Below are 12,748 nucleotides of genomic sequence, written 5' to 3'. Positions count from 1 at the left end.
CGTCTCAGCTCATGGGAATGGCAGGGCCAGCTGAGTGGAATAACGGGATTTTTCCTTGAAAAGACTGGAAAATACTCAGCGCCATGTGGCAAGATGCATTGCCAGTCCATGCCATTTCAAGAGCAGTTTTCCATTCATTTATCTGTAGTCCGCTTCTCTTACGGCAGGGATAGTCAACCTGTGGCCTTCCAGATGTTCATGGACTACAATTCACATGAAGGCCTGCCAGTTTGTTAGGACTTTCAAAGGGGTCTGCATTGGCAGACATCTTTTAAAGTGGGGGCAAAGAGGAGAGAATTAGGGTTTTCGGTTTCATGTTTGGTTTTAGCTGGAGATGTCTATTGTTGTAAGCTGCTGGGTATAAAGGCAGTGGGTTTTATATCCTACTTTTCACTACCCAAAGGAGTCTCCAAGTCTCCTTACTCTCCTCACAACAGACTCCCTGAGAGGTTGGTGGGGCTGAGAGAGCTCTGACAGAATTGCTCCAACAGGACAATGACTAGCACAAGGTCACCTGCTGACTGCATGTGGAGAAGGAGTGGGGAATCCAACACAGCTCTTCAGATTAGAGGCCATGGCTCTTAACTACTATGCCAAGCTGGCTCTCTAAAGCGAGAGAGAGAGAGATGATAGCTAGGTAGATGATGCTAAGCTATCAGTGCAGCCTAGAAATTCCTTAGAAATGTAATCCATTTTCATGATTGAAGTCACCACAGGAAACATTTCAAAAGTGGCTCACACATTCAGGTCTTTTTCTTTAAATTTTACTCAACCTCACTCCTGCCCCTTGTCATTTCGCAAGTAAAGATCCATCTTCTGACGCCAGCAAAAGCCCCTGAGGCACATCTAGAGCCTCGGCTCTTAAAATGAGCCCAACACATCGGCAGAAACCACAATGGAGCGGGTGATAAACCCCTGAAGTCCTCAGTCTGGCATATCTGAGGGAAAGTAACACATCCATCTTCTTGAACTCTCCAATACTTAATAAAGAGAGATTTATAACCGGTATCTGAATGAGTTTATTCAGCAAAACAAACAAAGGTTTTATGGCGGCAACCTTTGCTCTGAAATGGAATCCATTCTCGCTGGTTCGACTTTATTGTCCCCCATTGGACGGGAGGTGGATGATTTAAGGTGCCAAAATCTGCTGCCGTGAGGGCTGGAAACGACGAGAGCTCCAGCAATGCTTCGATTGACAAGATGGTGTCTTGATAAAGGAAGACAAAAAGCTGCCTCTTGCATCACCCTGGGCAGACATATACGATTTCACTTAAAGCCTTGCTGATGGAGTTCAGCTGTGGAGCTGGTTTTCCTGCACAGTCACAGGAGATGGCATTGGGCACATCCCTTGGCATGCAGCGAGCTGTTCATACATCTAATGGGATAAGGTCCCTGTATGCCACACGTGTTCCTGTTGGGAAGGCGAGACAGCCCAGAATCTAGGAAGCCACCAAGCTTTCCAGTTACCTCGGTGGTTAGCCTTTAGCCAACCAGAAAATGGGGAGAATCCATTATTAGGATGATTCTTCTGAAGAATAAGAAAACAAGAGATCCAAAGCATTGTGCACTTTTTGTTTTTTGTCCTCATTATAGGTGCACTTATTTTCAGGCTCTCTGACCTCCTAATTGATTCCGCCTCCTCTTCTAAGCTAAAAGTCCATGAACACTTTCCACAAAGAGAGATTCAAGTGGCTAGCCGTGTTGATCTGAAGTAGCACAACAAAATCAGAGTCCAGTGGCAGAGTCCAGAGTCCAGCTCCCTTCAGACAGAGACAGTGTGACCTCCAGAAAATCCACATTCTGAGCAGGGCAGCCATGAAGGAGATAGAAAAGATCCTTAAGTGCCAGGCTGTGTCGTTGGTGACCAGGAGCAAAATAACTTCTGTTATCTTGCTTGTTATCTGAAAGAAGTTCCTGACAGAGGGGTTCCTCAGTGGAACAGGCGTCCTATGCTGCCCCTATCTGGCTGCACCCAGTGGCAGCTGGGCAGGAGGTGCCTGGGCTGCAGAGTCTAGCCTGAATCCACACCAGAGCAAGGTCAATGTCCAGTCCGGGTCGTTACATTCCGAAGCAAGCAGAGTTAGGGGCGAGGTGAAGAGTAGTCGAGGGACAGCCAAGGTCAGAATCCAGATATGCATATAGTCATCAAAGCCAGTCCAACTATCGTGAGGGTATTCAAGAGCCGTATGCCAGAAGTCAGGAAAGCTGATATGGAGTCACAGGAGTTCACAGAGCCAAAGGAAACCAAGCCGGATGGGAGGGTTTCTGCATAGATTGCACCCACGTCGAAACGCTGCTGCAGCCCTGCCTAAAAGCAGCCCTGCTAATGAGCTGAGTGATTCCAGCTCAGTCATCAATCACTATCCTCCGAAGCTGCATCAGCTGTGTCTGGTCTATGCTGACATCGAGCCAGCAGCCTTGCCCTTCTACGTCTTTCCATTGCCATTGCTCATCCCCTCTGTCTCAAGCACCCAATCAGCTCCTCTGGGTTGTCATCTGACTCTGGCTGTGCTGGGACTGAATCTGGGCACATGACCAGCTCCTTCCTTTCGCTCCCTGCTTGCTCTGCATTGGGTTTGAAGGACTCTTCAGCTGACACTGGCTGCCCAGATGATGGATGTGGAACAGCTGGCTCTGGTTGCTGTGGCAATGCCTCAGAGGGCCGAGGAGGCATTGGTGGGTGCATGACACCTCCTTGGGAAATGGCGGCTTCTCCTTCTTTGGTAGTTTGTAAGCAGAGGCTAGCAAGTCATCTGACAGAAATGCCAATTCTGTGAATTTAGGCAGATTGTAAATTGGTGGGTAGAGGGGATTGTTTTCATGCTTGGCTCTTATGGCCCTTTCTTGCATGCCCAGGAAATGCTGATTGCCACTTGGGGGTCAAGAGGTGAATTTCCTCCAGGCCAGACTGGGGCATCATCTGTACATGGAATTGGGGTCACTGTTGGTGGGCAAATAGTTGCGAATTTCCTGCATTCTGCAGGAAAATTGGACTCGGTGATCCTGGAGGTCCCTTCCAACTCTATGATTCTAACTCCTACCACAGTATTCCACATTACTATGCTCAGGGGTGAAAGCTGGGCAGTGAAGAGAGCTGGCAGGAAGAAAGTTGATTCATTTGAAAGACATTGCTGGAGGAGAGTTTTACGGATGCTGTGGCTCGCCAAGAAGACAAATCAGGTAGTGGTTGATGAAATCAATGGCCAATCTGAGGTCATCATTTTTTGGTCCCATGATGAGAAGGCCAGGGTCACTGGAAAAGGCTGTCAGGCAAGAAAATGCTGAAGGTGGCAGTCGAGAAGAGGGAGACCCAGCCTGAGATGGGCAGGCTCAGTTCAGGAGAGCCTCCCCTTGGCAAGACCTGACCGATTCTGATCATGAGAGGCTGTTTTAGAGGCCATTCATTCATTTGTAGGGTCACCATAAGCTGGAAGTGACTGGATGGCACAGGACTAGGGACGTGTGCTTTGGCTCGGCCACCTTGGCAATCACCGGAGCCCGAGGAGGTGCGTAGGAGGCCAGCGCCATGGTACAGAGAGGAGGGGCGGCCTCCTATGTTCCGCCTCGGGCTCCGGTGATCGCCGAAGCGCACAGGACACATACTAAGCAAGTGTCACCAGACAGCTTCAAAGACTTCTTACGCTGTTTAAACTCTTCCTTTCCTTTTAGACAGTATTTCCAGAACTTGTTCAAATCACGCACTTGGGCTGCACTTATTTGCCCTGGGTCTGATTTGATGCCAAAATAAGAGTTTCCATATGGAGAAGGTCTTTATGAAAGGAAAAAGGAAAATATCAGCCTGCAAAACCAATGTTTTGAATCTCCCAAGTTTGTTTTACTGCTTACGTTGGGCAAAAGGTTTGCGCAAACAATTCGGATGCAAAGTTAAATGGTAATCAGTTAAACGTGCGCTCTGTCGCATGTAATCCCATGCAATCGTCCTTGATGGACCAAATATTTATGATGTACTCGACCGCTTTGTAATCAGGCAAGGGAGAACGAAGAGGCGGAAACTTTCAGCTTCAATCGCTTCTTTGAGAATGACAAGGCTTCCGCTAACATTTTTGTTGGCAATCTTCTAAGCACGTGTCTTCCCCCTAATATTATTTGCCGGGAGCATTTTATACACAACCTGGGACCAACTGAGAAATAGTGTTCAGTCAAGGGAAACGTTTCCCCTTCTGCACCCTTTCAGTGCTAACTTAGTAGTTCCGAGATGCTTACGAACTTTACACATTAGCAGCTTCTGAGGTCAAAGAGAATGGCGGAAGAAATGCTGCTTCTGTTTGAAGGCACTCCGCTGTTGACAGTGCAACTCCTATAGCAGCCTGCAATGCGCAAGGGTCTTTCTCACATGCCACCTTACTTTGTGTCATGAGCCAGATAGCCAAGGCTGGGGGGTATGCTGTTTCACTCAAGGAGAATTGCCTTCCCAGGAAAGAAGGGGTTAAGGGTGGCGGTGCAAAGTGCCAACACACCACAATGGACTTACGGCAACCCCTTGTGGGGTGTTCCAGGCAAGAGACATTCAGAAGCGGTTTGTCATTGTGTGCCTTTGTGCGGTGACCCTGGCATTCCTTGGCTTGGAAACCCTACCCTACAGGGGGGCCATAAGACAGCTGCAACTTGACGGCCAAGAAAAGGAAAGGAAAGAAAAGACTAACAGGCAAGCCTTCTTGTTCCCTTATAAGTTCTCTCCCCTTGTTTCTTCACGTGGTCCAAGGACTACATTTTCCAATTGCCAGCAAGCCTGATTTCAGGACTAAGTGAAGGGGCTGCAAACAGGTAACTGTGGCACCCCTGCACGAGACTGGAATATACCAAAGAGTTACAAATTGACTACTGCATAACAGTTGATGTACTAGAGCATTTCTCAGTGGGACAGGCTTCCTCAAGAGATGGTGGATTCTTCTTCTTTGGAAGTTTTTAAGCAGAGGCTAGATAGCCATTTGACAGAAATGCTGATTCTGTAAACTTAGGTAGATTGTGAGTGGGTGGGCAGGAGGAACGGTGTCCATGCTGGGCTCTTGGGGCCCTTTCTTGCATACCCAGGGAAATGCTGATCACCTCTTTTGGATCAAAAGGCGAATTTCCTCCAGATCAGACTGACCAGGGATTCTGCAGTTTGTTTGTTTTTGGTGGGGGGGCATCATCTGGACATGGAAATGGGGTGTGAGGACAGTTGAGTAGTTGTCCTCTACATAAGCACATGGGAGAGGGGGGGAGAAGGCAACTCCTGGCAATATATCTTTATCTGCCTGGTGACATCTCAGCCGAATTTCTGATGCCATCAAGATTGCTCTGCATGTGGCACCTGGAAGTTATTGCGGCCATCTGGCCCTTGAATTGCCTGGACTTTGCTTCATCAGAGTTTTTCGTTATTACATCTGGTGGGGTGGTTCTTTGTTCGTCAGCCTCATCGCGAGCCTTACTCCCAACAGCAAGGGCTCCTTGAGTTTGGACTCTGAGTTGGGAACATTTTCTAGAGAAGACAGAAGCCCTAGATCCCCCAGACGTGGGGTGGGGGGGATGAGAAACAGTTAGGATTTTTTTCTTTGAACTCAGGCACATTGTTTTATTTTTTTTTACCTGGCTTTCTACCTTATACTGTTGTAGTATTAGTATAACTTTTTCTATACCTTTCTACAAACACTTGTGTGATTCCTTTCATTCTCAGGATCCTGTGTGACCCACAAAGGGGGCAGTTTGAGTTTAGGTTCTCCTCCTGGGGTAAGAGGGTAACCCAAACTACTTTCGCATAGGGTCACTGTAGTTGTGAATTTCCCACATTCTGCCGGGGCTTGAACTAGATGACCCTGGTGGTCCCTTCCAACTCTATGATTCTATGAATCTACTATTTCTTCTACCCCCTTGGTTTCAGGAGACAGCCTGCTTCCCCCTCAAACAATGTGAAGTCCAAATTTGGGGAAAGCAATAACTTCCCGGACCTCTGTCAAGGGCAGTGGATTCCTAATTGGTGGCCCGCCATCTGAACCATTCAGCGGACAAGAGGGGGGACTTACCAGTAGTAAACTGCAGCCTAGTCCTTTGCCACTGCTGATGTGGTGACATCAGTTCCAGCATGCACCAGAAGTGACATCATCACCTCTACAGCAACATGTGGACACTGGCATTTGGACAGAAACAGCAGCCCAAGCAAAGTGAGGACAAATTAACACTGCAGGCTCAAGGGAGGATCTAGTTGGGTATTCCAGTACACCTGTTTCCTTCTTTGTGATTATTATCATAATTATTATTGCCACATAAACCTTAAAGGTCTACTTCAGGGGTAGTCAAACTGCGGCCCTCCAGATGTCCATGGACTACAATTCCCAGGAGCCCCCTGCCAGCGAATGCTGGCAGGGGCTTCTGGGAATTGTAGTCCATGGACATCTGGAGGGCCGCAGTTTGACTACCCTGGTCTACTTGATTGAGCGGGAATAAATAAAGGAAGGAATTAGTGGTGTTAAAAGGTTGAGCTTTGGTAGAAACATGTGGCTCCTATTTATCCTTTCAGAGAGAGATCCACTGGCCACTCGGTAGGGAGGGGAAAAATGTAAAAAGGCAAAGGCCAAGAAGAGAAGCAACCAGCCAATTTCTATCAACTTTTCATTATCACGCAGAATGGACAGAGATAGTTTTTTCTATTCTTTTATTTTTTTTACTCAAAAGCTTTTCCACATTGTTAAACATATGGTTGATCTGAAATAAGTTAGAACGTTGAAAGCTTGCATTTTGAACAATATTTAATAGCTGTGGACGTGCCAAGTGAAAACAAAAACATAATTTTGAGGGGGATCTGGCTTCGGGCCCAATTTCTAATAGGCTGTGGGGTCCTTTCCCCCCTGCCCTAATTTTTGAAAATGTTGTTTTATGTTTTATCTAACAGGACGTCATGGAACAGCCAGGCCCTGGAGACAGCTCTGTCTCCTCTGATGAAGAACAGCTGGATCTCATGCCTAGCAGCAACCAGCCACCAGCAGCCAAGCAATCAGATGAGGGAGCGCAGTTGTGGTGTGCGTTTCATTCCCCCATCCGGAGCTGACAGTTCAGGATCAGGCAGCTGCCCTCTCTCCTCCAGGATCCCCAGGTCTTCAAAACCAACGTTGGCGCAGGTGTAAGGCGACCAGATTGTCCCACTTTTGGAGGGACATCTGGGGGCACCTGGCAAATTGTACTTATGTTGAAATTAAAAATATATATATTGCAATACTATTTTTGCATTCTATGTGTTCTATGAAACTTTTTGTTGCTCCATATAGACCAAATGTTTAATCAAGACCCCCCCCCCCCGGGTCAATGGTGTCCCGCTTTACCAGTGTTAAAATCTGGTCACCTCATGCAGGTATAAAGCGGATTTATAGTCCTGACGCAGATCAGCTTGCCTCAGAGCTCCGCACTGGCAATCAGTTGCAGAGGAAGAAGAAAAATCACAAGAGGAGGAATGGTGGCCGCTATAGGTGTGGCATAGGGCTCAAATCATATACAAGTACGGGGGAGGAGTCCTTCAATGTGGCTTCAACAAGTACCTTTAGACACCACTGCTGCAACAGTCTTGCTTTTTAGAAAACTGAACTTCGTCTGCTTAGACAACTATTATACAGTTCACAGGTTCTGTTTATTAAACTCTTAGATCCTGCCTCTGAGAACCTGCTCCTGTCACCTGTCTGAATTGACTCTGCATATGCCGGAACCTGCCTGAAGCAGAAAACAGGGCTGTGTCCTCTCTGTTTTGAGTTTAGATCATGCTCTCTGCTCAGCCTCCTGACAAATGGAATTCCCCTTGTTAGCCTCCTCTAAGGAGCTGAGACCTTACCTTTATGAACGACCTCATGGAGAAGAGGTTGGCCAACATGGTGGATAGGCCTGGGGCCAGGCAGCTCTGGGCAATGAAGCCCAGCTTCAGCTCTGCAAGGCAAATTGCATCGTCCCCTTCTTTCCAGTTCCAGCTCGGGATATTGAGCAGATGGGCCTGCAGAGAGGGAAACGATGGTAAATGGACTCCCCTCAAGTCAAATAAGACGTGCACCTGTCTTTGGCCAACACAGGGTAGGTCTCCTTAACAAAGCGGTCCGTGCTTCATTTAAACCAGGGGTAGTCAAACTGCGGCCCTCCAGATGTCCATGGACTACAATTCCCAGGAGCCCCCTGCCAGCATTCGCTGGCAGGGGGCTCCTGGGAATTGTAGTCCACGGACATCTGGAGGGCCGCAGTTTGACTACCCCTGATTTAAACCATTTTGATGCTATGTCTTATGCCTGTCAAACAAGCAAAAGAACATTTCGTGCGTTCCCTACGTTAAGCGAACGGGCTACCGTTTCACACATTAATTAATTTATTGGCATTATTTATAATCCGCGTTTCTGACTCAATGGAAATTAGCACAATCAATACGTCGAATAAACAATGCAAGAGGACTAGGAATTGCAGCCATCAGTAGGAGCACAGTGGACCAATTAGTTATGACATGTTATGATGTGGCCCTATTTCCTTTAAAAAATGCTCCCCTGAACAGTTATAATTTACAAAGTTTGCATTACTAACTAACCAACTAACCAACTAACCAACTAACCAACCAACTAACCAACTAACCAACTAACCAACTAACCAACTAACCAACAAACTAACTAACTAACTAACTAACTAACTAACTAACTAACTAAATAAATAAATAAATAAATAAATAAATAAATAAATAAATAAATAAATAAATAAATAAATGGACTGAATACCCCTGAGCAGGTCTTCATACTTCCTCGAAGAATACATTCTTGGGCAAGTTTGTTTTAAACACATATTACCGAATGCTGAGAAAGAGGAATGTAAAAAAGTTTTTCTTGCCACTGAAGGATGTTAGCCTACATTGGATTCCATTGGTATCGTGAACAAATACCACTCCAATATATAATACATGACATCATAGGCAGAGTGGGAAAGCCAGGTTAGACTCCGCCTCTTTGGAAGATCGGCCAGTGGGAGCTGTTGGAACGTTGGTAAGAGAAAGTTACAGAGAACTTTTGGTTCAGTCGGGAGGGAGGTGGACTGAGAGAACCTGTAGAAGGGCAGCTTCTTGCTGACAGGAGAAAAGGTCAAAATGCTATGAAGAAATCCAGATGCCTAAACAGGGAGATAGTTCAGTGGTTCAACGGAGTAGAAACTGTATAACCTCATCTGGCATTTCTCCAGTGCTGTATTCAAATCTCACATAAAAGTTAACTTCTTGTGTTACAACACAGTTGGGAGGGGCTTGTTCCCCTTTCTATTACCTTGTTGTGATACTGCAGCATCTGGGTGATTATTCTTATTTTTGGATGGTAGTTCTTGATGGAAATTACTCTGAAAAGAAAGCAAAGAAAGCAGTGTTGACTATTTTTGTTCAAGTTGACGAGGGCCCTCCTGGTGACGCTATCACAATTAGCGTTATGCGCTTCGGCACTGTTTGGCTGCCTCGGAGATCACTGAAGCCCGAGGCGGCCAGCACCACGGCACGAAGAAGAGGGGTGGCGCATCAGCCGGTGGCCACATGCAGCCGCAGAGTTATGTGCCTGCGTGCGGCCGCCAGCTGGTGCGCTGCCACCACCGCCGCCACACCTCTCCGCGCTGCAGCACTGGCCTCCTATGCGCCGCTTCGGGCTTCAGTGATCGCCAGAATGGCCCAATTGTGCTAAAGCACACAACCCTAAGTGCAATCAAATACAATGAGGCTGCATGACTAAGTGACATCATCTGCTCATTATGTGGATCTACAACTGGGTGGAACAATCCACATGGCTACTGCCTGGAGATATTTACTCTCAGGTTGGTTTTGTTGAGCTCAAGTGATAGAGAGTGTATGAGATTCCTCCTACCCACAATGCAATTTAATGACTGAAATCCCCCACCACTTTCAGCCCCAACTCCAGACGGTTTACAAACAGCAGGAAAGCAAGTTACTGTTGGAGTGAGCAATTCAGCTTGCCTGGACATTGGCCGTGGGCAGGGCACTACACACACTGTAAGGGAAAATAGATGAAAATCCCTCTGAATGGGATGCCTCTCTGGGCTCCTGTAGGCATTGGTTATATATACTGGCTAGGGTGTGGCCCATAAGGCCTTGCAGAGTCTGGTTCACCCAATGGCCTTGCCTGTGCCTTGGCCGATCTCCCAGTGTGCCTTGCCATAGATGGGAAGCTGTCTTTGGGTAGTGTGCTCTGTTCCCAGGAATGGAGCAGATGGCCAGTGATTTCCCATGTCTTTTTGACTAGGTCCTGGCCCTAGTGATATCTTTACACTCCCATGGTCAGACAGGGACATGGAAATGTGGTGTCTTGAAGGTGGGATGGGAATATCAGTCCAAAGGATTTGAATTGGCATCCTGGAGGGAGGGAAGGCTGAACCCATTGATTTAGCTTCTATTATTCTTTAAGCCTTTTATATTAATGTAGTTGTACAAAGTATTGGTTAGCATATTCATCAGCTTGAACTGTCTCTTACTGTCTATATGATTGCAAAAGTCCCCAAGATGGGAGGAAGGCAAAAACTTATCTCACTAGCAATGAAGATGGTATATGGATTCTACCCATTGCTTGGAAAGGACTCTTAAAGTTTTCTGATTCTTTAGAAAAACAAGCAGGCCATTAAACCATATCACTGACTGGATAATTTTACGACAATGCAGAAGCAAATAAGTCTTGGATGAATGCCAAAGTGGAGTCAGACTTCTTTCAAAATGTGATTCTTCACATTCTTTCCCCCCTTGCATAATATTCTCCCAAAGCATCCATGCAAGGGAATATTTTAGTAGCAAATGAGAATTTCCAAGGAAGGTGGAAGAAAATATATCACTCGTTCATTCCACAGTCAAGCATGAACTCACATAGCTTGCTTTGGCAAGCAGGATTTATTGATTTTGATTTTTTTAATTTATTATTTGATTTCTATCCCGCCACTTCTCCAAGGACTTGTGGCGGTTACAAGATAAAAACATAACACCATAATTTGTGATATATCTTTATCCCAGTCTAATTCTCCATTTAATTTTTTTTCTGGTGAAGCATTTAATTAAGCATTCAATTTTATTGAATCAACTTGTTTGTTCTGCAAATACACAGGAGAATTCTGTTTGCCCTCCCCCCCCCTTTTTTTAAATTAAGTATGTAGGATCTATTTAAAAGCCTGCAAATTTGCATCTGATTTTCTCTCTAATTTATTTATGTAATTTAAAATCAAAGCAAGCATTCTCTCGGCAGAGTAAAATGTTGGTTTCAAAAAGAAATGTTTTGGGGCAAAATCTAGAATCTGCCACAGATCACAACATATTATTAATGGTCTTTTGACCTTCTGAAGCTAGGGTGGCCAACCCAGTGCTGGAACCCAGCAGAATCTGGGGCTGTGGGGACCTTCTTGATCAGGGGTAGTCAAACTGCGGCCCTCCAGATGCCCATGGACTACAATTCCCAGGAGCCCCTGCCAGCGAAGCTGGCAGGGGCTCCTGGGAATTGTAGTCCATGGACATCTGGAGGGCCGCAGTTTGACTACCCCTGTTCTTGTTCAATACCTTGCCAATACTGTGACATCACTTCCAGTGAGAACCAAAAGTGACATCATGGCACTGGTGCAATGTCAAATCTTGTCCCCCTTAGGGAATCTAGATGATCTGACCTCACTGTCTATAGCCCTCTCCCCAAATTAATAATACCTAGGATTCTGAAATCACACAGTCCTGCTGAACTGCTGCTTATGATGACACTATCTAAACAATGTAATTTTTGTTCGAAAAGGACAATTATACGGACATGTACTGGGATTGTTCATAATACTGGGGCTGTATTCATTATTATTTTAAAAACTGAATTATGCCAATAAAAGGTATTCTATCCATCTATCACTAAGCCAGGAGGGAAAGGAAAAGACTGCTAGAGCAGCCAGGTCTCTTAGATTACTGGAAGACCTCACCATGGCAACTTTACTAGTAGCGTTCTGTGCCTACAGTCTCGGGAAATGAGTCTGCCCAATTGTATTAGCTGTGAGTAAGAAGGAGGATTTGTGGATCACTCCAGTAGATTGATGGCCAGGACAGGGGCAGATCCACAGACCAACTGGAAGGTATGCTCCCCAATCTGGAGAGGTCAGTTGCTTGAGCAAGGGAGTTGTTGTTGTTATGTGCGAAGTCGTGTCCGACCCATCGCGACCCCATGGACAATGATCCTCCAGGCCTTCCTGTCCTCTACCATTCCCCGGAGTCCATTTAAGTTTGCACCTACTGCTTCAGTGACTCCATCCATCCACCTCATTCTCTGTCGTCCCCTTCTTCTTTTGCCCTCGATCGCTCCCAGCATTAGGCTCTTCTCCAGGGAGTCCTTCCTTCTCATGAGGTGGCCAAAATATTTGAGTTTCATCTTCAGGATCTGGCCTTCTAAGGAGCAGTCAGGGCTGATCTCCTCTAAGACTGACTGGTTTGTTCGCCTTGCAGTCCAAGGGACTCGCAAGAGTCTTCTCCAGCACCAGAGTTCAAAAGCCTCAATTCTTTGACGCTCGGCCTTCCTTATGGTCCAACTTTCGCAGCCATACATTGCAACTGGGAAGACCATAGCCTTGACTAAACGCACTTTTGTTGGCAGGGTGATGTCTCTGCTTTTTAGGATGCTGTCTAGATTTGCCATAGCTTTCCTCCCCAGGAGCAAACGTCTTTTAATTTCTTTGCTGCAGTCCCCATCTGCAGTGATCTTGGAGCCCAGGAAAATAAAATCTGTCACTATCTCCATTTCTT

The 12,748-nt window shown here is 46.3% G+C and overlaps 1 protein-coding gene across 9 annotated transcripts in view; it reads right to left on the bottom strand.

The window, feature by feature from the left end:
- Positions 1–12,748, bottom strand: part of KCNMA1 (potassium calcium-activated channel subfamily M alpha 1) — a 581,951-nt gene that overhangs the window by 171,983 nt on the left and 397,220 nt on the right. For all 9 annotated transcript variants that reach the window (XR_013232722.1, XM_077345959.1, XM_077345953.1 and 6 more), the window contains exons 13-14: positions 9,267–9,336; positions 7,817–7,972 (exon numbers count right to left, since the gene is read on the bottom strand). Coding sequence is in view for 8 of the 9 variants with exons in the window: in XM_077345959.1 (XP_077202074.1) it covers positions 7,817–7,972; positions 9,267–9,336 (226 nt within the window). In the remaining variant the exon portion in view is untranslated. The remainder of the gene's footprint in view (positions 1–7,816; positions 7,973–9,266; positions 9,337–12,748) is intronic.

The sequence above is a fragment of the Paroedura picta genome, chromosome 7 (genome assembly GCF_049243985.1).
Source record: "Paroedura picta isolate Pp20150507F chromosome 7, Ppicta_v3.0, whole genome shotgun sequence".
Classification (NCBI taxonomy): domain Eukaryota; kingdom Metazoa; phylum Chordata; class Lepidosauria; order Squamata; family Gekkonidae; genus Paroedura; species Paroedura picta.
The sequence above is the reverse complement of the archived record's forward strand: the minus strand, read 5'-3'. Positions and strand labels throughout refer to the sequence as shown.